Source organism: Sitodiplosis mosellana, unplaced genomic scaffold (genome assembly GCF_009176505.1).
Source record: "Sitodiplosis mosellana isolate CC-2019 unplaced genomic scaffold, AAFC_SMos_1.0 Smas_scaffold_11, whole genome shotgun sequence".
Lineage (NCBI taxonomy): Eukaryota > Metazoa > Arthropoda > Insecta > Diptera > Cecidomyiidae > Sitodiplosis > Sitodiplosis mosellana.
The window spans coordinates 2,921,991-2,946,506 of NW_022595253.1; the positions used below are offsets into that span (position 1 = coordinate 2,921,991).

The following is a 24,516-nucleotide window of genomic DNA, read 5'->3' on the forward strand; positions in this document are numbered from 1 at the left end:
GGAAAGCAACTCAACTGGCATTGGGATGAGAGCGTGTGGTGGAAAGAGGGGAAATGATTGTAAATGCACGTGGCATGAGTAAATAAATTGAGCGTTTCACTCAAAGTGTGGAACTTGTTTCCGTTGAACATGAACGCTCGAATGAATTCCGTGTGTGTGTGGGGATAAGTGTGGCTCGGTGGCTGCATCCACTCTGCAACAGCGTTCAAAATTCATTTCAATGACTCTTGGTGCGCTCGGTTGAAACTGTGTGCTTCGAAGAAGTGCGTTTGGTATGCTCGACATCGATTGAGAATGTCCAAATCAGTACGATTCAAAGAGTGCAGCAGAGCGGTCGCTTTCGGTAGTTTCGTCCGACCCGAAATAAATAATAAAGGTGTCTAAATCAAAAAATTAACGCATCAACAATCATTCAAATGTAAATTAAAACCGAAAAATAAATTTGACTATATTTAATTCGCTGGTTAAGCAAATTGAATTTTATTCTTTAATCAAATGTCAACAAACGCGAATACAAACCTCGAATTAAAATTTATCCGAATCAAAAATACTAATTAAGTCAGGTTAATAATTGGCATATCATAAATCCATTTAAAAAATTTCGCCGAACGGGTAAATTTGAATGCGATTATATCAACGCGGGGAAACGGCGCGATTATCTCAAGCCTATCCAGTAGCAAATTTGGTGTTAAACAAACGGATCATTTTATTTCAATTTCGAATAAAATCAACTGCATGCGTATTTGCTTTGATTGTTGTCCTTTTATTGATGGTTTTTTTTTGGCAAATTTAGAATATCAAATTATCAATCCGAACAAATTTCTCTGTAAAAAAAATATTGCGCACAAAATTGTTCAACAAATTAGTTGAGCGATAAAAACGAAACGAAAGAAGAGAATGAAAAGCGACAAACACACCATCGACCATCGAAAATAATAGCCATTTATAATTTATTGGCTTCACATAATTAAATCAGTGTAAGTTGGTGTTCACTGGACATTGATGATGACGTGAAAACAATATTTAACCGACCATTTTTTTGGTTGTTGTTGTTTGGCCTGGTATTTGGATCCGTATGTTCACCGAACGAGAAATTGTACTGGTGCAATATATAATTTGTTGTTGTTGTGGGTCGTTGTTAAAACTGTTCATCCCAAATAATTGATTTATTATTTATCTTCAGTCAAAATACCCGATAATATCGCCATGCTTTCAATGACATTTTTTTTGAATAATTGCAACGAACGAGCAATCACATTAAATATGTGTACTTTTTTTGCTGTCGCGTGATAGACAGTGTTTTTGGATCAACACAACTTGGGACGAATAGTTTTTGGATGTTGTCAACATCGTATTTCATTATTCGTCACAATCAATTTGATGCCGTTTAGGTGTTATCTGCATCACCACATTTGATTTGTAAAAATGCGAAAAATTCGTTCGGCCAACTGAAATCAGAGAAAATGTGCCATTTTTATATCAATGTTTGGCTCAATTTTAGAATTTAATGAAAAATAAAACGCTTAAAGTGAAATAACGAAATTGGTTTTTCAAACCGATCACACACACAGCGAGTGATAGAGACGTGTACTGAGTTTATTTGGTTTATTTGGACGATTTGGTTATTGATTTGACTTTCACACGGGAATAAAAGCCGGACTAGTGTGCGACCCTTGAAACATCCCCAAAAACTTTAGTTGAATTCGTGGTTTGGTAAATGTGCGCGGTAAACCAGATGCGTATGTTTAAAATTACGATAATTTCGGTTTTCGGGAAAACATTCGGGCCACTTGTACACATTTGTTGCAACAATTTCCGATTGCTACTCTCTCTCTCTCTCTCTATTCGTCGTGTCCGAATTGGATTTTGCTCGAACATGCTACCAAAATCGAATACGTGTTCTGTGTGTATTTTTAACCGGAGTATGATTGCACAATGTGCACCAAATTTTTGGCAAATCGATAAGCGATCAAATCGCCACCAAGCGAGCGAGAGAGAGTGAGTGAGAACCGATGATTTTGTTTAGTTAATGCATGTAGTCGATGGCATTCGCATTATATTGAGGCAAGTTTTAAGCTTTTAACTAATACCATTGAGCCGAAAACTTCAAATCGCATTCGGTCCGATCGCTTTTTTCCCCGCATTCGCCCGAAAGCGAAAAAAACACACACAACATATTGATTTTATACAATTTTTTTTCTCTCTCTCTCTCTTTAGACTTTGTTTTTGTTTATCGGTTACTTTTTATGTTGGTTTACATTTTGCAACAAATATAAATATTTATTTGTGAACAAAGAAGAGCGTCCGAGCAGCAGAGAGAAAAAAGCCGTTTACAAATTTATAGTTTCCACTCGGTGCATCAATAAAATGCGACGGACGACAAATTTTTGCCAATGCGTGCCATTCACACAGCAATTTTCAGTACACAAACGATATAAAATACGGTCGCTACATTTTTTCTCTTTCTCTCGGTGTGTGTGTGTGTGCTATTTCGGCCATCGACCACGTTCTCACCTGTACAGGTGTTTAGTAAACTTGAAAATAAAAAGGAAATGCAGGCGAAAAAAAATTAAATAAATACACAACATGCACTAAAAATGAATGGCACAACAACGGCAACGGCAACAGCAAAAGAACAAAAAGCTGAACACACGAACCGAACTCGTTACAAACCAGAAAGAAAAGCAATAAATGACAAGCACATGATGTACGCGCACAATTTTTGGGGTACAAATTGTAGCGCGCTGGTTGAAAAACATACCAACCAAAACTATAGGTACACACCATACAGGCGAATACATAAAACTGTGTGTGAATTGAAAATAGTATTCTGATTATAAAACGGAAAAATGTGTACAACTGAATGAAAGCAACACGACCAGAAGCAAAACGACCAGAAGCAAAAAAAAAAAATATTTCATCGAATTTTCAATGGAAACATTTATTTGGGTTTTGCATTTCCATGAGAGTTCCTTCCATTTCTAGATTTATATAATTTGTACAGTTTAATCTGTCGCAGTTTTTCTCTCCGACTCGTTTTTCCCTTTTGTTCACACCATTTTTGTTCGTTTTATTGACGTTTATCAGGCGCGCGTGTTCGTTCGGTTATTATACTTTCCGTATGTTTTTGTGATTTTTATTAGATTTTGTGCTGAAGAGGTAAATAAATCATACGGTTTGTGTTGCGTGCTCTCTGGTTACAGTAAACAATATTCCCTGGACTTTGTAATGCGAACAATATGTATGGTAAATTCCTGTTGGCCACTGGCTCATACAACTGTTCAACAGCAGCCAGCAGCAACAGACGGCTATCTCCGTACTTGATACACACACCGTTTGCTTTCGTCGCTGCAATTCCATTTTTCCGCATGTAATTCGAAACAATTTTCTTTCGGCTACAGATTTTTCAAACCAAAAAAATGGTTTTTACTTTCTCTACCTCTCGCGATCGGTATTGCGAATCGGAGCACGAATTTTTTGTCCCGTTGTCGTCGTCGACCACACAACGATGATATTCGACATTTCGTTACGTTGTCTATTGCTTGATTTAAATTTGAAATATGCATTTTTCAATTTATTTATCGACACAGTGAGCGTAGAACACAAGAGCCTATGTCTCTCCCTCTGTGTGTGTGTGTGCGTTTGATTCGGAATCGTGGATCGCACGTTTGTTTGTACGTTTCATGTGCACTGTGCATGCATGCAAATTCACTTGAATCAATATAGATTACGATGGAAAATCACGATTGAATGTACTTTTCAGTTGGCCGTTTTTCATTTTCGATTCGATTCTCACTTACTCACTCGCTCTCTTTCCCTCTCATTCTCTCTTCGTTTGCCTCTGTTCCAAAGCGGCTTTGTACTGGCTGCCTAACTCTCACCCCTCGACTATTCGTTTTCTCACATTTGAATCGCTATCGAATGCAGCAGCAGATAACAAAAAAACAAACAGAGAACAAATACAGCCCATTATTGCTTCGGCATCTTTGCGAACGAGAGAAAAACTGCCTCTGTTTGTGTGTATGTGTCCGTCAATTTTTTTTCCCTGTTTGTTGTTCGAACGCTTCGTAGCGATTTAATTAAATTAAAACTGAAATGATTTTTTTAGCCATTTCCATTCGACCATCGACTATATTTAGATTTAGATGCTGTGAATTGTGTTAGCCGCTTTCCACTTTGACACTTGCCGATGCGAATTGCAATCGTTTTTCGCCAACACGATGGAAAACAAAAAGAGAACAAACATAAAGCGAAAAAAACAATTTATGGAGCGAAAAAAAAACACGTTTCTCGTCGATCCATTCGAACCGGCGCAGCTTTTTGTATGCAAATCGAGCACAATCGAATTACGTTCCGATTGAAATTCGTAGCATGTAGTTAAAGTTCGGAAGTGCTGCTTACACACAATAACCATTGGTTATTGACTGGCAAACGAAATCGAGAGAGTGAAACAGAGAACAAGTGCATAGAGCGATAGACTTTCACAGCAAATTCGATTTAATTGCTCAATTAGCGGTCGCTTGTTAAGGCACACTCAATATAGACAGCTTCTCATTCACCACTCTTCAGCCAGTTTATATTTATGAAAAAATTTCCGCCCGTTTTCTCAATAAATTTCTTACGTTGGATTTGCCCGAAAACCACAAATTGCTGCCACAAATTGCTGCTCTCTTTTATGCAAATATTTTATTGCTAATTGCCAGTGCCATAAATAGATTGTTTGTTAGCTGCCGCATTTGTTTTTTTGTGCCCCATTCCGCAGACACTGTTCGGTGCAATGCAATAAAAATGAGAAATATCAAGCAATTTTCAATAACTATAATTTAAGTAATGAATTGAATGTCACCAATTTTAATTACTCAATTTATGAGCGAATCGCGTCTCCGATTGCCATTAACCTCGACTTTAAGTCGATAAAAAGTGTGCGTGATAAATGTAAATGACAAGTGAAAATGACGCTACAAATGTTTAACAATTTCCGAAAGCCATTTTTCGAATTTTATTGAGCGACCAAACGAACCGATGGGAGGGTGGAAAGAGCAGTGTTCATGTTTACAGTGGTAAAATCGTGTATTTTCAACTTGAACTAGAAACTCATTCACGATGTTGTGCTTTTATTTCAAAAGGAATTTAATTTTTCTTCGAAACAATTCACACACATAGACATACGAAGTATCCTTAGTCGTTGTTTGGTTCGTTTGGTGTTTTTCACTGCATCGAAGATGCTACTTAATATTTCAGCTCATATAAATTAGAATGAACGAGCAAATTTATTAGAATCATTAAAAATAGAATGCAAATGGAGACGATGGCGACGACGACGACGATGGTGTTCAATGTTAAGGGAATGTTCCGGGAAGCAATTTAAAGCGATTAACATTGAATGTACTACGTATTTGAAATTGCCAAAAATACTCTGGCAAACACACATAGAGAGAGAGAGAGAGAGAGAGAGAGAGAGAGAGAGAGAGAGAGAGAGGGAGAGTGTACAAGAGGGAAAAAGAACAAAGAATAACAAACCGGCTATTGACCGACAATGACTCTTACAGTGGTTTGTACTAAAACTATCCTTGGCAGAGAAACAATTTACCCGCACCAAGCGCACATTTCAATGTTTCACTTGTAAATTGCAGCACTTAAATAACCGTTGCTCAAAAGTTTTCCCTCAGACGAAAGCCCGTTGCAGTTTCCAAATTTTGCTCACTCTGTCCAACAAAATATGAAGCAAAATACTTTTGTTGCAAAATTGTTACTGATTTTGAAATTGAAATAAAAATTCCGTTTCGTTTTTCTAAATATATCAAATTTTATTCCACATTTTTAGTTTCTATTTTTACTTTTGTTTCGGCAGCAAATGCGACGCAATGTACAACAGTGTAACAGTAATGGAAGCCAAAGTGATTTGATTGAAAAAGTTTCGTTGGTTTTTTTCGGGTAATGTGCATTGTAAAGTGAAATGAATTAAAAATGAAACATGCATTTCAATCGTCGATTTTGTGCAATGAAAGTGAATTTCCAACATATCCACGACCAAGCGGCACATCCAGCCGATCGGCAACAGCAAAGCGCAACTTGAATTGGTCATTCGTTGACGGCAGCGTACTCACGAATCCAATAAATGTAAGTACGATTGATTTGTTCTCTTTTTTCTATCGATTTTCTCCTATTTTCCCACTCTTTGCCACTCAAAAAGGGAGATTTTTTATAATTCTTTGGTTTTTTTCCTTCTGTCAATGAAAACGACTTTTTTCGAATTTTTTCTCTGGTTTTTCCCCCTTTTTCGTGTTAACGATTTGACTTTTCAATAAGAATCGATTGGTTTGAGGCTAATCGTTTAATTCATTCTACGTTGCTAATGACCCTAAGCATTAGATATCCCGAAATGGCTTTCCGTCACCATTGCTAATTTTATTGATGTTTACTTGTAATAATATTTCCGTTTCAACAACAAACGGCACTTGGCAGGCTCGATTGTCGGTTTTTCGATGAACCGTCTTTGCCTGCTACTGCCCGTTTCTAATTCCATAAATTAAAACGAAACGAAACGATAAGCCATGGTCTTGGTGCGTATTCATTTTCGTTCAATTCAAATAAATGTCAATATTTATCATGCCTTTCGACCATATTCACATTGCTCCCTGGTACATTTTTCATTTCGAATTTTATTTTCTTCGTTTGCTTGTTTTGGCCATTCATAGCGACGTGCACTGAGCGCTCACTCGCGATGTGTGCTTTCCGTTTAAATCCATCTATTTTTGCTGGTTGTGTGTTATCTTGATCTTAATTTGTTTTTCGCGCATTATTACAATTTCGTTTGGTCGGTTGTGTTCGATGTTCGACTCCCTCCTCGCCCGGTAAATATTTCATTGCAGTCACAACTCGGCACAACACAATAATTGGACTGCTGAACAGAAGGGTTATGTGTTTATCGCTTTCAACGAGCGTGAATTCACCATTGTTTGGCTGGGTTTTGAGCTCCACATTCGTTTTTCCCCGTTTACTTCATGAAGGTGATCGGTTTTTTGCGCTTTTTTCAGTTTGATTCGACGCGCTCGATGTGTGTTCAACATGGAATGAAATTTAAGCAATGCCGTGTGGTAGCGTTTCCGTTTCATACTAAATGAACAACAGTCTTTGATCGAACCAGATTGCTCATTGAAAATCAGGCGAGAAATAAAATGAAAAATCCTACACCTAGTCTAGTGTATATTTCATGCTCACACTTCGAAAATGAAAAAAAATAATAACGGAATTTCAAGTGCAAAAAGTGGAAATAAGAAAAATCGTTCAAGGCAAATGAAAATAAATAATAAATGAGGTGCGCACTATTCAAAACAATTTATTTATTTCGTTTGTGCAGAATAAATCCCAATGGAAGCAAACAAAAATAGTTATTTTTTTCTTTCTCGCTTTGTTTTCGCACGTGAAACATTTGGCTTAAATGCTGACATTTATTTCTTCCGTAATTAAAAGTTTCTTCATCAATTCGGTGCATGTATGCAAAGTTTTTGAAGGGCAAGCGAAAGGGAGCGGCAAGCCTAGCAAAGAAAAGAAAATATGCTCAACAATTCTCGTTGACTTGAGCGTGAACAACAAGAACAACAACAAAAAAAAAAAGACCTTACCACTTGTTCTACACTTCACCTGGAGGATGCTTGATATTTTGTCGAAAGTGGCACATCGTTTGTGCACACATTTTAATGCAAACTTTTAATTAATTATATGTTCCGCGGAATGAGCGAGTTTATTTGCAAGTTAAAACAGCTTTTCACACACATACACACACTCAGCATTCGGTACAAGTTGCAAGTATTTAAAAATGCATTACAATTTGCACAGCATGAGAGATAAACGCTAATTATTCGGTTATAATGTCGGTGTAATGCCATAAATATGCACGCGGCATTCTGCCAGCTCTTTTTTTATGGTATAAAACAAAAAAATGGAGAAGTGTTGAATTAAAATTCTATTATCGCTTTTAAATTCGTGCAAAATTTAATGCACTTTTGCCACTTACTGTCCACGAAGTTGTTGTACCTAGTGTGCGAAGAAAGTATATAGTTGAGTAGTAAATGCGATAAAAAAAAGCTATGATTGAGGGTCAACAACTAGTTCACAACATTTCAAAGTGTATGTATGTTCGCAAATTACATGTGCTCCGTGTGTCGAGTCGACGACGACGGTCAGTAGAAAATTCCAATTTCCGTAATAAATACCGAAAAGCTGATGCATTGATCACGCTCAACATATCTAAATGAGCGTCGCACTTGATATGTTTCGATTTATTGTTGAATGCGTTCAAGTAACCAAGCAGGAGCAAACGAGCGAGTGGAAGACGGACGAAGAGAAAGAGAGAGGAAAGAGGAAGATATGGAAAAGTGGCCACTAAGCATCCATGCATACTTTCACCCTCTTTGACTTCCTTACCGAAAATTCCCTACGTACATAAATTGAGAAAGCCAATGACATATTCAAAATGTGCACTCGCACTCGACAACGTCGCACTCTCTCTCTCTCTCACGTATATATCTCTATCTTTATGCATCACGATAACATTTGAAATGAAAATCTGTGCTGTGACATAAATTTTGTGTCGAGCGTCCGTAACAAACTGACTACAAGAAAATTCCGTATGCTCTGTCCCTCTCTGGTTCTCTTGCTAGATCTTCGTCTCTCCCTCGCACTTTGTGTCAGTGAATGGGTGAGTGAGTGTTATTCAGTGTGTGTGAGGAAATTTCGAATAATTCAGAACTGTTTTCCGGTTTGGCCATGGATCGCATTCAGCAAGATGCATTGCGAAAACAATAACAAACTTCATTGCTCGAGACGTTTTACACACACAAGCACACACAAAAGAGAATGGGAGAGAGAGAGAGAGAGAGAGAGAGAGAGAGAGAGAGAGAGAGAGAGAGAGAGACGGTACAATTTACTCGGGGAATAAATGAGAATATGCGCTCCTTTATTTTCTAGCTTTTTAGCCAAACGGCACTAACTTTAAACTGACACATCAACTATTCTGCATAAGCAAAATAGATGCGGCAGATAAATTATATGGCTACTGGTGCCGGTAAACAAGCGGCAAAAGAGCGACAAACTGTGTGTGTGTGTGTGTCTATGAACAAAAGAAGAAAATGCACACACGCAGAGCGAGAGATGGAGGCAGAGACTTCAAGCTATCTGGAGACCGTGAAAGCGAAAATTTTCCGTATTGAGAGACTGAGAGAAGATTCACACAGTAGTTTTCTGGTATGATATGAGAATGCTATTGTCGCAATTCGCCATAATTCGAACATAAAATATATGACTCATGCATGCATGTTGCACAGCTACACATTTGCTAGTTGGCGAGGAAGTGGCACATTTTGCATGTGCCGTCTTTGTCTTGCAGCTCTTTTTGGCCGTTAACGATGTATCCCATATATGGTTCATGTCTCTTGGCGAATGCCAGCCCGCTCTTGGGCTTCCATGTGTGTCACTATGTGTGTGCGGTAAATTGTTGCATGCCTAATTTTCACAACATAAAAACCGGAAGCCGAAGAGAAATTGTTACTTTTCGTGACAAGTGCTTAGGCTATCATCTGCTCTCTCTCTCTCACTCGCTACTGAAATTATCAAATACTAAAAATACATTGCAAAATTGTGCAACATTTTGTGGATCACTTTACAATATAGGCCAACAGTTGATAATTAAAAAATGTGGTCTTGGCCATATTGTTTGCTTTCGAAAGCGAAAAAGAGCAGAGAAAACTGGTTGATTCGCCTCATTTTATGCAACTTTGTGACCTTCGTCTTGTATTTATATTTCATTGACCGTCGGATACCAAAGTCAAAGACACATTTTTGCCAAACGATACATTTCCGAAGCGTATCGTTTTGGTGTGCACCAAGCATAAAAATTTTAAAAAGTTCCATTAGAACAGTGAAAACCGCTGGAACAAAGTGCTCGACATCATTTAATAGCAGCAGCAAGAGCAACGGATAGAGCGACTGAAAAATAAAACCTGGAGCGACTGTGGTGAAAAAGACGGAATTAACCACCATAAAGGCGATATTTTCGTTGGAGGAAAAATGGCAAAAACTCATTTGGTTTTGTTCGTGCATTGTGCATATGGTGAATCGGCACAAAGATGGACTGCATTAGCATTACAAACGCTTTGGCTTTCTCTCATCGTTCTTCGTTCGCTCGTTCGTTCGTTTGGTGGCTTTTTTTTTGTGCTGCGCAAATAAATCATGAATACCGCCATCGCCAACGATGAGAGTCGTTTTTCTTGTGCGGTTGCTGTTATTGTTGTTGTTTCTGCTGCCATTCGAGAGAACAACGGAAAGAGTAAACAAAGAACAAACGACGCCAGGTACAAAGGTTTTCTCTATCAAAGCGAACTCCATCCAAACACATTCACTCACAATTCTTCATGGTTCACGGGTGAAAAACGAATTCTTCTCACTCTACCTCCCCTCACACTCACGTTGACGACTATTAAATTCATATTAGTCGTTGACAAAAGAAGAAACCATACCGCCAGTTTTTTTTTTCGTGTTACACTCACTCGCTGACTCTCGATCGCATTGCAAATTACACCGAGGCAGCAATTTAATGTTTTTTGTTCCTATTCTTCGGCCGAAATGTTCTGCATCTTTGCATTGTTGTGCTTTTTTTTAATCTCACACTTTAACACTGGCGAGTGCATTTCTTTTTTTCTCTTCTTTCATGTTCATTTTTTGTTTTGCTGTTCGAGCCTTTGAATTCAACATACACGAACACAGTGGTGAACGATGCAACAAAAATGAATGGAAATGAACACAAACAAATGATGAAGTGCTCATTTAATCGTATAGACGAAGCGTCAATTTCTTTCATCCATTGTCTATCGTATTTGTAATTTTCGGTCATACAAAATCAAAAGGCGACGCAAAAAAAATTGCATAAAAATGTCGAGCGGTTTAGTTACAGGCCGCCAGTTGTGAATGAATACTATTCTTGTTTGTGAAATTCCATTGTGAACTTTTGCGTAACCTCACTTGCGTAATGAGCATAACTCCTCGTGTAATGAAGAACTAGTCAATTTGAGTGGAATGTCAGGAATTTCGCCAACAATGTGCTCTGAGATTGTTCTGTGCTACCGCTGCCGCTGGCCTGCCTTCACTGCCTCTGCTCCAATTTCACATTTCCATAATGATGCAAACAATCGCATCTTGACGGAAACAGATTTCGCCTGTTTTGTATATTGACAACAACACCAAACCAGCGCCGAAAAATTCAAATTCATTCACGAGTCAAATTAATTTCATTGCAAATGAACCTTTCTACAAAATCTGAACACAGCGAACATATGTGTATGTTAATCATCTAGTCACAAAATGAATCTGGCTGAAATACACCAGCACATACACCCGATGCATTTCCATAGATTAAAGCGCCAAATGGATTCGCATTTTTAGCGTGTGAATAAGTGTGTGTTGTGTATGGTTTTCATTGCAAAATGTTCAAGACAATGCTAATTTTTGGTAGACAAGCATCGCTTGTTCGTGTACGAAAAACTGAGCGAGAGAGAGAGGATAAAAAAGCACAAAACGATGGCGCATACAATACGCCGTGTTGATAATGCACCAGCTGTTTTCCCGATTTTTTAAATTATGTATTCCACATTCGCTGGATATTCCACTTAAGTGAATACATGTAGTTACAACATGTTTCGAATTTCGAGCATGGATTTCACGAGTGCGTTGTAAAAAAAAAACAGCGAGCGAGCGAACAAGAGAGAGATAGAGAAAGAGCAGAGGTGGCCAAATGACATATTGTAGATTAGGAGATTTGGGTTTACCTCTGCCAACAACGAATAACTCCTTCGTTGCGATTCCACAATTTTACTACGAACATTGACCTAAGACTATTGAATTTTCGTTCAATCTCGTTTTTTCTCTCACAACTGAAAAACTGCACACACTTTCAATGTTAAAGTTCTCAAATATAGTCTTCTTTTTTTTCCTGCAAATCGACATTATCTACGGATTTCTGGCCAACGAAGGAGCAGTGGAGAAGGATGGTTTTCATAAATTACGCTTATTCTAACACAAAGTATAATTTGTTTTACCAGAAAATTTAAATAAGAATACAAACAGAAAATGAGCAAATATAATTCAATGTTGCCACACTCTCCCTCTCCCTCTCCCTCTCCCTCTCCCTCTCCCTCTCCCTCTCCCTCTCACACTCACACACACACACACACACACACACACAGAATAAACACACACGCTTTATCGTCGAGTCGACTTTCATTCGACGATTGGCGTTCTTCTTTTTTTCGTCGGCTCAATTTGCCGAGCGGTGCGTGCATGACATTTAGGTATATAGTCGCGACGGGCAAAATAACAACAGCAACAACGTTACAACACCGAGTAACCAACTAGAAAAATATTTAAAACGAAATCATGCAGTTTCGCAGAGTAGTGTTGTAACAAGCTGCTTCTCTTCGCACCAGAAGTGTACGTAAATAATGCCATGCTTATTATTATTTTGCCTCTGCGCAATTTTTTACTTCATTACTATCATTTTCATTACGCTCTCATTTCTCGGTGCCAGCAAGTTTGTTATTATTACCTCAATTTTCAGTATGCTACTTATTATCAGCTCGAGTTAAACATTTTTCGGCGAGTGAGAGAGAGAGAGAGGGAGAGATGGGTGCGAGAGAACAAAAAAAAGCGCAACACAAGTTACAAGTATGCAGTGCGGCGCACCGAATGTCGTCCAAAAATGAGGGTGAAGTGAAAACAACTAACGTATACACACCGACACTTTCTGGGTGCCTCATCGCACCGCATCGTTTTGGTGGTGCCCGCAAAAAAAAAACATAGCGGGAACATAATGAAAGTTATGATTTTGCTTAGTACGCGCGTCTTGCTTTAATGTTGTTGCCCAAAATCGCGGCTATTAAAAGGAATTTTACAACTAGCGCAAAAAGTGTTATCGAATATGTACAAGACCGAAGGATTGCTGTTGCTGTGTCGGTTTGAACCATACTAAATTCCAAAACTGAGATAAAACCGTTTCGATTCGAGTGTCGACTTTCTGATTTCCGAGTCCAACAGAGAGCAAGCGAGTGGGAGATTCAGATTCGGAGAGAGAAAACGAATGTGGTATTTTTGTCGCCTGTGCACTGTGCAATTTATTGGACACTTCTTACCGACTCTAGAAATGGATGACGGGCAATTCGATTCTATCTCCAATGCCACAGCTCGAATTATCGTCCAAGCCATACTACATACCCAAAAATTCAAAGTGTAATCTTTTCGTGAGTGAGCGGGAACTTTTTGGTCGAATTACATTGTTTCATTCCTAGTTTCGCTAAGAAGGCGGATGCTTCTACTTTTCAGCTGCTATGCCAGTAGTACACCAGTTAGAGAGTATGGCAACAGCAAAGTTTTCAACATGAAGTTTATGATTTTAATAGTGTTTGGTGTTTCATGTTTTCAAAGTTTTGTCACGCTGTTTTTCTTTGTTTTTAGTTTTGTGGCAGTAAAGATTTCAACAAAAGTCAAACTTACCGTTTCACCCCAGATATACGTATTCTGTGTCGTGTGCTCGACGACTTTTCGCATACAAACGTGTTGATTCTTACAGTTCTATCGGTGTTGCAAGAGGTCTTCTGCCGAGCAAGAGAGAGAGAGAGAGAGAGAGAGAGAGAGTGAATGCAACATTGGAATGCTCAACGTCACATCGGGTTTTAGTTTGAGCAATAAAATTCCGTGCCATTGGTTCTTTTTCCTCTCATGTCCTTCAGAAATATTCATGCTTTCGTTTCAAGTTCGTCGGTTTAATGCGTGCATTTGCTTGTAAGTGGCTGCAGTATAAAGAATTAAAAGAGTTTTGGAAGATAAAAAAAGACGGTTGAGTGTGATTAAAGGCAATTTGGCGCGAAATTGGAGGGAAAATTTGATTGCAAACTTTTTGAAATTTTGTCGAACTAGTTTCAAAGGTTATTTAATAAAATGCTACATTTAATTCAATTCAAAACGTTGACAAACTCCGGAATGCAATAAATGACAGTTCCACTGCCAACCGCCTTTTCGGTTTAACCAATGATATGAGGTACGAAATATCAATAGCTCGTGTTATGTGCGGCTGTGAAAAAAACAACAACCGTGTTGCGTGCATGCGGAATGAAAATATGAAACCGGATAATGAAATGTGCAGCTTCCTGAGTGTGAGCGGGAAAAACAAATAAAAATTATTATTATGCTTGTTGGAACAGTAACTTTAGCTTTTCCACTTCCATTGTCTGAACAACCATTTAATTCTACCCAATTTTTGGCTTCGCAAAAACATGAAAACGAAAAAAAAATATTTACTACAGCACACGCTCGAACATTAACAAATTGTTAATAATAATGGATCCACATATATGTATGTGCTACATTTACGGTTTTATAATGGAGTTTTGCAAGATTTTCAAGTAGAAAATCGGCTCAACTTGGATTTTACAGCAGACTTTTCGATTTTAAAGAATCAATAATGGAAATTCTCAGAGAGATTTTCCACATTTTACTCAATAAAAACGATTCCATTTGTGTTGTAAATTGAAAGGAAAGGGAAATCAATGATTCTGCTTTTACTTTCGATTTCATTGTGATTATTATCATTTCAGAAAAATTGGAACGTTTTTTTGAACAACCACAAAAATTTCATCCTAATTCTCGCAAGTTACATGTGTTGAGAGCGAGTTGTGTTTTTCCATGACAAAAAAATATTCATATTATTAATATTTGTTGTCATATTTGGCTTGTGTATTACATAAATATTTCAATGGGTAGTTCAAAACTGAACTCTACTCACAAGAATGTAGCACCAATAAATTAAAACTGCACTTTTTGTGTGCCCGCTGTTTTCGCATCGCATTCTCTCGCTCACCAGTCGATCCCACACTCTCTCACTCTCTCTCTCTCACCACCCATGCTCTCTCATTGTCGATTTTTCATTTATGTGAATATTTCATGAATTAACAAAATGAAAATCAAAAAATGAGAAAAAAAAGAGTTGGCATTGCGACCGATAAAAAGTGCGAATTGAAAAACATTCAACGCCAATAAACACACTCATCAAATTAAAGCCTTTTTCCGCTTATTTTCATTATTCAATGTATCACCATGTATTTTATTTAATTGTTTAATATTTTAATTATTTTCACCGCGTTTTTTGTGGGCATAGTGCACAGTGGCACTGTTGGGCTTTCGTCGACGTTTTCACTTGAATTTAAAATCAATAACAATTCAGCTCATGTACTAAATCGTTAAAAGCGTTGCTTTTTCGAATTGCAAATGTTAATGGGTAAAATTCATTCGTTCTCTAAGCTGATTCTGATCGCGAAATGGTGGAAGGGTTTTGGGAGGGAAATCGTAAAAAACCGCATGCAAAAATGATGACCAGTTCTTGTTGAAGCGTATTTTAATTTTTCACTATTTTCCATTCAAAAATAAAATTTGATAAGTAATGTTCGGCGGCCAAAAAATAGCCGCTATTGAATTAAATATCAATTACTGCAAATGAAATTCATTTGTGCACCAAAGCTCGTTTGCATTAATATCGGTCAAAAAGCGAACACACAAAATAACATATGTGCAACACACGTTGTCATACAAACCGTAAGCCATGGTTTAATATGAAGAGGACGTTGCACAATGCACATATATAGATGAGTTGCTCAGCGCGGTCAAATTGTGTAATGATAATATCCACTGGTTTGGTAAAGGCCATTTATAGCTTGATTTTATTAGTTTTAATAATACACAACGTAATAACATTATCAAATGTCCACACTCGTGTGCATATACATTAAACAATTACAATCAAATAGATGCGAGGTGACCGATAAAAAAGGGCACACACTGAAAATATAGGAACGGTACGTATGGACGTGTATAATGCTTATCAAGTGGCGTGAGTGTGGAAATATGTGTGCTCGTCGGATGCACAATAATTCCGATGCAAGCCACATGTGAAATAGCATTACATCAAGTGAATTAAATGTTATTTGTGCTTTGTGAAGCACCTCACCCATCGATATGCAAAAATATTATCAACATTATTTGGCGTTGGCACAAGTGTCAATCAATCAAGGATATACGCTTCAAAGCGCTTATATTTTCCGATTTATATATTTCCGGGCGCAAGTTTTGAAAACAACATTTCTCTTCATTTTGCGAGGTTTACACTTGGGTTGGAAAAGGGCAGGTGCACTTACATCTTACACGATTTTCTTTTTTGCCGGCGTAGCTGGAGAAAAACTTCAATAAATTTATTCCAAATTAGCACTTTATTAAAGTTGTATCTTTGGCACTGTCAGCAGAAGAGACACACAGTACTTTCGCTACGATTTACTTATGCAGTTCCAGAACATTGGCAAAAAGAGGCAAACGAACGACAAAAAAAAGAAACAACAACGGGGTGAACTGAGAAATGAATTTAACCGGAAACATAACGCTGACAAAATGCAACGGTGGCACACCCAAACTTGCAACTCGTAAAGTCTGTCTACTTGCGAAAAATATTAATATCATTTCGAGAACGTTAATTCGGGCAAAATGCAACTGCCGACTCTCGCTCAACATCGAGACACACAAAGAGTGCACAAAAATAAGTTTATTAAAAGTTATTTAACTTTGGCTGTAAATTTTAAGTGAACATTAAGACACATTCTCAGTTGCATATTAATCCAGCAGCTCGCAAACAACATCGAAACCATCGCGCGCGTTCTGTATGCACATTTTCATATTCATGTGTGTTTTCTTGTACATTTTGTTTGCCACTCGCCCTCTCTCTCTCTCTCTCTCTCTCTCTCTCTCTCTCTCTTCATCTCTATGTCGTATTTTTTTCCTGCGGAGTTGTTTCCGCTTTTTTTGCGTGGAAGTTCTCAGTTCAATTTGCTTAAGATGAACTATTTGTGCACATGTCGTCCGTATAAGCGTCCTCGTCGCACTGTGTTTGTGTTCTTATTACACCTTTCTCTCGTTGTGCCATCAACAATGCCAACGATGTAAGATTCATTACAGTTTGTCTGCACATTCGAAAGTTTACTTCGGTTGGGATAAATGCAGTCGTTAAGTGTAATGCCAACCAACCCACTTCTGTAATGACAGAGCGCCACTTTGCACCCGTTGCCACAGTTTGCACTGTTAAACGAAAATCCAAATAAATTCGTTGCCATCGTTTTTCTCTCTGGTGTCAGCGGTAAAAAATGGAAGTTCTGCACAAATGCCATGTGAGTGAAACAAAAGCCAAAGTTATGAAGACAACACACCGTCCGTCTTGTTGTGTTCTTCGAAGATGTACATTTTGGCTTTGTGTTGATGATGCACACCCGGCATCAGAGGACAGTGAGCAAATGTGGCGCGAACACAACAACGACGATAACAACAACAACAGCAATGATGATGACACAACAAAATCGTGAGAAAAATTGCATCGAACCCTGACATGATGAGTTGATACACATGCAACAGAGGAGACGCACATTTTTACAACGAAAACGACGTACAACACGTCGTGCCACACTCTCTCTCTCTCTTCAACATCTTCGCTTTTCTCCGTGATTCCTAACCGATTACCATCATTATTCTAACAACTATTACTGTCACTATTTTCCACTGGCACGATTCGATGCACACACATGCACGAAACAACAAACTTTTCACGTCTTGAATGCTAAACGGAACAACTCAACAAAAACATGTTTACCCAACGACAACACGATATACAGACAGCCACTCATTGCGTTAACCATTTCAAGTTGTACTTGTGCCACTATTTTCTCCACTAGACACACACACTCTCTTTCTGTACAGCCACACCACTTCCATTCTTATGGCTGTTTGTTTGTTTACTTGCTTATTTATTGCATTTTTCAAGTTAAACCGAACACAAAATGGTAAACAATGAGAGAGATAGCAAGACCCAGTGCTGGCGGGATATAATGCGACGCACAGATTTTTCGAATGAAAGAAACAGCAATAAAAAACACTAAACTTCGGTGATAAATGTACAATGAGCTCAAATTCCCTAAATCAATCACTGAAATGGTTTTTCTTTTCGTTCCGAAGGAAAATTAGATTTTTTTCTTTCGTTTGTGTGAGATTTTTCACTAATTTAGTTTCATTCTCTTGGAACGCAAAACTTAAATTGTATCGAACAGGAGTAAAAATAGAGATTGTCATTTTCTTTGAATAAATTATGAAAAATTGTGTTTTTCATTTTAACGAATGACATGTGCACAACTTGTCACATGTTTAATTGATATGGCTATCGTCACTTCTGCCGTAAAATTAATGTTTGAAACGTTGAAAATCTCTTTTTCATCGAAGACTTCTTGTTCATGTGTTGAAACGGCTTTCCTTTCCACTCAATGCAATAATCAGAAAGTGTCATGTAAAGACGCTACAAATAAACCTTTGGTCTTGAACGAAATTTATGTTTCACATTTTTGAATGTATATAAAAAATGAACGACTTCTTTGCCGGCTTGACGCCTACTTGTAAAAAAAAAAAACTGTGTTTGAAACCAAGCGTCATTCTTCAATAAAATCCAATATTCATAAATTAGCCCGATTTCAACAAGTTGAATAAAGTTCGTTCAAGCATCGCAATACTCAGTAAAATCGAGAAAAAGAAAATAGAAGAGTTCGAATGCAGAGCTGCCATTCTATTATATCCTGTGAAATGAATTGGATTCGTCATTCACAACAACACACACACACAAAAAATGAACCAACAAAATAAAGCTATTTTTGTCGCAAGTCTTTTTCTATGCGGATTTGTGGCGCTGATTTGTTTGTATCTCAATGAGATACTATTTCGTTCTCCTTAATCGCATGTTTAAAATCAACGCTGCTTTTTTTTGTTACAACGTTCGTGCAGCTACGGCGCTTCACATCAGTGACGTAATCGAATGAAAATCTTTGCACAGCTTCACAGTTCAGAGATCTTGATCATTTCAACGTGTTGTGAGCGTGTGTGTTTGTTTATCATTCACATTTTATATTTAAATCGAAACTCGAATTCCTGTCCGGCACAAAGTATGTGTGAACGGGATTTTGATTCAGTCACTCAACAGAATTCAAACGAAGTACATCGATTGACCGATAGATATTTCAATTGGAATTGTTTCAATCAGTTTTGAGTAATTAAGAAATAGAATGTCGTTAACAGATGAAAATAGAATCGATTCTTTAAGTGATGACGAAAGTGATTCCGTATGTGATTGATTTATGTCAAAAGTTTTTTTAAGCAAAAATACAAACAAAATTCAAACTCAAAAAGAAAAAGAAAATCTGTTCAGTTTTGAAACATCAATTAAAGCAATATGAAGCCCCATTAAACAAACTGTGATTTTGCATTTCTATCATTTCAGACGTTTACTTCGGAAAATGCACACTGCAAGCAACTTCTCACACTGTAAGTAAAACTGGATTCATTGTGCTGTAGCAAGTCGAGAATGTGCAAATGTTCAAGAGAATCGTTTTGTTTCCGATGAGAATATTTAGTAGTAATCGTATCTAAAAATAAGTGTTTAATTTATTTAACAGCATAATTCAGAATGATTCTGTGTACACATAGAGTAGTATAAATCTCTGTATACATTTTGAAATGTAAACATTTAGAATAGTTTCTTTCTTTTCAAATGGCAGTTTAATCTTATGTGTTCCATTTTCGAAATGGAAATTTCGTTTTTTTTCTTTGTTACAACAGAGATTTGCCGAATGAGAATGATCCGCAGACGAGTCGATCGACGGGATCGTCACAGTCAACAAAAATGGCATCACTAAATCCGAACCTGAACGAGCACAATATCACAACGGCACCGGTGGCAACAACATCGTCCGGCATTAGTAACAATAATCGTAATTTAGGTCAAAACAATAATGTTAGAATAGGTAGTTCGCAGGCGATTGGCAGCGCAGCACAGTCCAGAACAACGGGCTCCAATAGCGGTGAAGAATTCTACTTGGGATTGTATGGGTGGCGAAAGAAATGCCTTTACTTTCTCATCTTAAGTCTAGCGATATTAATAGTTGTTAATTTAGCGTTAACTTTATGGATACTGAAAGTTATGGAATTCACAACGGTACGTGGAGTTTTTGGTCCCGTTTTGCTTTTGCTTTCATTCATTTATTCCACGCGCTTTTGATTTAATTTGCATAATTTGATTTTTTTTTCAATTTGCGCTTCGACATTCAGGATGGAATGGGTCAATTAAAAATCGTACCTGGCGGATTACAATTATCGGGTCAAGCACTCTTCTTAGATGTATTACGAGCTTCATCAATCCGATCCAGACACGGTCAACCAATTACAATAGGTAGGATTCTTTTACTCGTGCTTTTACCTCATTTTAGTATTTTTGAATTGACACAGTAGCCAGAAATTGAGTGAACTATTCAAAATCTCAAGAGCTATTTTCTTTCAAATGTGTTACTCAGACCGTTTCTAAGTTTCATTTGAATTTCGTTTCATCGTACTTTTTCTGTTAGAATCTTCGAAGAATTTCTCAATCAATACGCGAGACTACGAAGGCCGTTTGGACAACCGTTTATTTTTGGGTCACGACAAGTTGGAAATACTGTCACATCATTTCAAAGTTATCGATACGCATGGCGCAATGTTGTTTTCAGTGAATAAGAACGAGGTATCAATTGGAGCGAATGCGCTGAATGTGGAAGGAGAAGGTGGTGCAGTGTTTCGAGAATCAATTCAAACGCCACTGATAAGAGCCGAACCGGGCAAAGAGCTCAAGTATGTATCCAAAAACCACTTCATTACTTCTGTCACTTCGTCCATTGGTCTCTCGAAACAAATACAAATCGTGTAAGATTATTATTGATCATGTGCCTCTAATTTCCTTGATTTATTCGATGAGCACAGGCTGGAATCGCCAACCAGATCGTTGCTAATAAATGCTGGCAAAGATATTTTCATCAAGTCTGGTGCGGGCAATATTGATGCCAGTTGCCTTAACGACATTCGTATTCAATCGGAAGGCAGTGTAAGTACAAATTTTACTAATTTAATTAACGTGCATCATATTTAATTAAAGTCGATATGACCACATCCTCCATGCCAATTGTCGATGTGTCCATTGTGAATTCACAGTGAGAAAATCGATAATTCGACAGTTAATCTTGTGTGTGCCATAGCAATTTCAATCGGTTTTCCATGTGAATTCTATTATGCGATTTGTTTCAATAGATGTGATATGCCAATATTGCTGCACATTTTCATTTCCTTTCATTTCCAATATGGGCAATCAAATGCACCTGAGAGCTATCAAATGCTTGAGCCGATTTTTTTTCAATCGCTCTGTTTCTCCCTTTCTCTCTCTCTCTCTCTCTCTCTCTCTCTCACTACCCTCTCTCTCTCTCTATCGATAGCATTATGAATTTCTAAAATGGCCGGGATTTGGCAAACATGCATTGCCTTTTCGGTATGGGAAAATGTTATACATGGAAATCCCAACGATTTACGTTTGTGTATTAATTTAAATCTATTTATTCATTCGTCGTTTGATTTTCTCTCCTTTTCGCCCTTTTGCTCTTCCTTTTTTTTCTCTCTCTCTCTCTCTCTCTCTCTCTCTCTCTCTTTCTCTTATTCTTCCTCAAACAAACAGATTCGATTGGACTCTGCTAGTATTCTTATGCCAAATTTAAAGATAGTTCAACCGGCGGGTACGTCATCATCGTCGTCAGCGCTACCATCGACGTATGATCATCACCATCAGCTTGGCCAACAGCAGCAGCAACAGCCACCGCACCACCATCACAAAATCTATCAACTGTGCGCTTGTTCGAATGGCAAGTTGTTCTTAGCCATGTCCCATAGCATCTGTGCCGGCGATGAATCAACTGTGTGCAGATGATTCGATGCAATTTATAAAAAGGACTCTTGTAAGCGGAAAATTTATTTAAAATTATACGGAACGGCCACCATGTAATGGACACAAAACTGAATCTAGCTCATGTATCAATAACGTAGTGCACATCCAACAAGTACATTCATAGTGCAAAACCAATCAAATGCATTCATGACATTTAACAGCGATTCGGGGAATTTTGCGTGGAAAAAAGGGAGTCAGAATGGTTAGCTCTTTTTTGCAATATGGGAACATTTACTATTATTGACAAACTGCGTAATAATTAATTTTCCATCGCATAATAATCAAATGTTGGTCAGTTTTGATATCAAAATGTCAGTATTAGCCAAATTCCTGACTCCACTTTACTAGCATCGACACACAGCATGGTCTCTTCTCGCCGATTTAAGTGCATAATGCGGTGAGCATAGAACATGTTAAAGTTGTCGCATGTTGCGACTGTACTCTGTTGGCACCGTGCATAGAAGCGAATGTGTTTTTTTTTACATTTCGCACTTGCCATCCTGTAACATGTAAAGCCATACAAGCCATTCAGTATGTGTTCATTTTATGCCTGGCATGCAAACGCCGAATCGCTGGTATTTAAGCAGAACGATGTGGAATGAAAATCAGTTTAGCATAAATCTGTGTAGAAATATTATGTAAAGTGACATAAATTCAGCTACTTGTTCGATTTTGTATATTAAATTAATATTTGAAATGGTCAATGCAACAACACGGTTTATCCAGTGTAACTGGATGCGTTGCAATGTGTATTTACTCCGGATGTGAATCTCATAATAACGAGACACACTCACACAATTGCTAATACGTTTCATCTATATTTTTTTTTTCCTTCTCCGAACCCATTTTGCAATTCACATTGAGAGAGATTTCAAATTCAAAACATTTTCCAACTGAACATAATAATTCCAGAGAATTTGGGCTGCAAGAGAAATCTTGTACCGAGTTTTCGGAACAACAGATTGTGTTGATTCGACTGCATATTATGCAGCAAATATCTTGAGAGTCTCTTTGAACAACTTGTAAATACACTCAACTACTTCATGCATATGCTAAATGCCGATGTGTGTGTATGTGTATGCGATGTGCATATGTTCGAAAATTAAATCTCTTAAAGAGAGTTACAAACAAAACTTATGCTTCTTCATAAATTAAATCATCTTAACTTAGATGAAAGATTTAGTCAGAAATGCCATTTGAATTGCTGTTTGCTCATAGAAATGGGAAAAATCGAATTATATTGCATTTTCTTTGTCTATTGAAATTCTCTCCATCACAAAGGCAGGATAGAGAGTTAAACTGAAATGAATGTATAATAGTAGAATATTCAATAAGGTGTAGAATGAATTGCAAAGATTATAAAATTGTTGAAGTTTCATTTTCTCGTTTTCCCGTATTAGTTTGTTTTTTTTTTTCTGTTGAGGAGAGAGAGAAATCAAATTGGTTTATGTCTGTCATTATGAAAATCTATTTGAAATTATGATTAGAGTCTCTATTAGAATTCTATGCTTTAGGGCAAATTGATGATGGTTTTTGAGGTGGATTTACTGCTTAATTTCATTTCAATTTTCCCGATTCAGTTTCAAACCCTTTCACATATCACCATGTTTTGATGGTCGCGCATGCTGGTCACAGGTCGCGAAATTCCATCATATTTAGTCAAATTATTATTCACAATTTAGAAAATGATGAACGGGAAATAGAGACACAGTGAGCAAACGTAGAAAAAAAGTGAAATAAAATATCAAATGAGAAAAACACGTGTACAATTAAATGTATTTATAATGACATTTTGTATAACTATCAAACCCGATTATATGCCACACACACACACCATGATTACCATGTACGTTCGAAATAATAATAATATGATAACACGTGGCCATTAACAATTTCCAAAAACCCAAAACGAACAAAAACAAAAACCAAAAAAAAAAAAATCACATTAAATTACACTAAAACCCAATGTCATGATTATATGATTACTGTAATTAATAAAAAGCATATATAAAAATATAACTAATAAAGCGAAATTGGTGCATTTTCATTTGTGTTGTCATATTTGGACAAATTAGTTGGTGTTATCGAAAATTGTCCATATTGCTCTTTGTATGATGTTCTGGTTGGAAAAATTGTATAGTAAAGGAAGGAGTGAAAACTTCGTTTGGAAGAGAGTTCCAATGGAATGATGAAAATTGGTATGAAAATTGGTAAAACCCAGGATGAAAATTGGTAAAACTTATTTTTCGACCGAAACCGAAAGAACCATTCAAACTTAAAAACTTGATAATTTCTCAAGCAGAATAATTTGATATCCGAAACCATTTCGATTTGTTTGTCTTTTGGAAACGATTACAGCAACAACAAGAACAAAATAAAGCGCTTGAGTTCGTAATATCACCATCAATATAACCAACCGGTTTGTAAAGTAATTTTTCCTTCATAAGCAACAAACTTAGATAAAGTCTCTCTCCCCACACACACACACACACACACACACACACACTCGTTTGCCTCTCTCGTTTGGCTGATCATCGTTGCCAAAATGACCAATTCACCCGAACAAATGACAATCTGTTTAGATGCATCGAGCGTGCATG

The 24,516-nt window shown here is 37.3% G+C and overlaps 1 protein-coding gene across 3 annotated transcripts; it reads left to right on the forward strand.

Annotated features, from left to right (window-relative positions):
• Positions 1-305: 305 nt before the first annotated feature.
• LOC129567459 (delta-sarcoglycan) lies at positions 306-23,949 on the forward strand. 3 transcript variants are annotated; one of them, XM_055444340.1, is made up of 8 exons: positions 306-418; positions 5,852-6,120; positions 19,397-19,440; positions 19,735-20,110; positions 20,224-20,344; positions 20,517-20,778; positions 20,908-21,028; positions 21,650-23,949. In XM_055444340.1, the coding sequence occupies exons 2-8, from the start codon at positions 5,968-5,970 to the stop codon at positions 21,896-21,898; spliced, it is 1,326 nt and encodes a 441-aa protein (XP_055300315.1). In that variant the 5' UTR covers positions 306-418; positions 5,852-5,967; the 3' UTR covers positions 21,899-23,949. The 3 variants fall into 3 exon arrangements, with proteins under 3 accessions (XP_055300315.1, XP_055300314.1, XP_055300317.1); XM_055444339.1 differs by having other exon boundaries at positions 315-612; XM_055444342.1 differs by lacking the exons at positions 306-418; positions 5,852-6,120 and adding an exon at positions 19,082-19,238.
• Positions 23,950-24,516: the final 567 nt, after the last annotated feature.

What these genes read in the sequence shown, in the direction of transcription:
- LOC129567459 (XM_055444340.1), top strand. Translation starts at nt 5,968, where the DNA reads ATGAAACATGCATTTCAATCGTCGATTTTGTGCAATGAAAGTGAATTT. An exon ending in AAGTTATGGAATTCACAACG is followed by an intron (nt 20,111 to 20,223) that starts GTACGTGGAGTT and finishes TTCGACATTCAG; the next exon opens with GATGGAATGGGTCAATTAAA. An exon ending in CGGTCAACCAATTACAATAG is followed by an intron (nt 20,345 to 20,516) that starts GTAGGATTCTTT and finishes TTTTTCTGTTAG; the next exon opens with AATCTTCGAAGAATTTCTCA.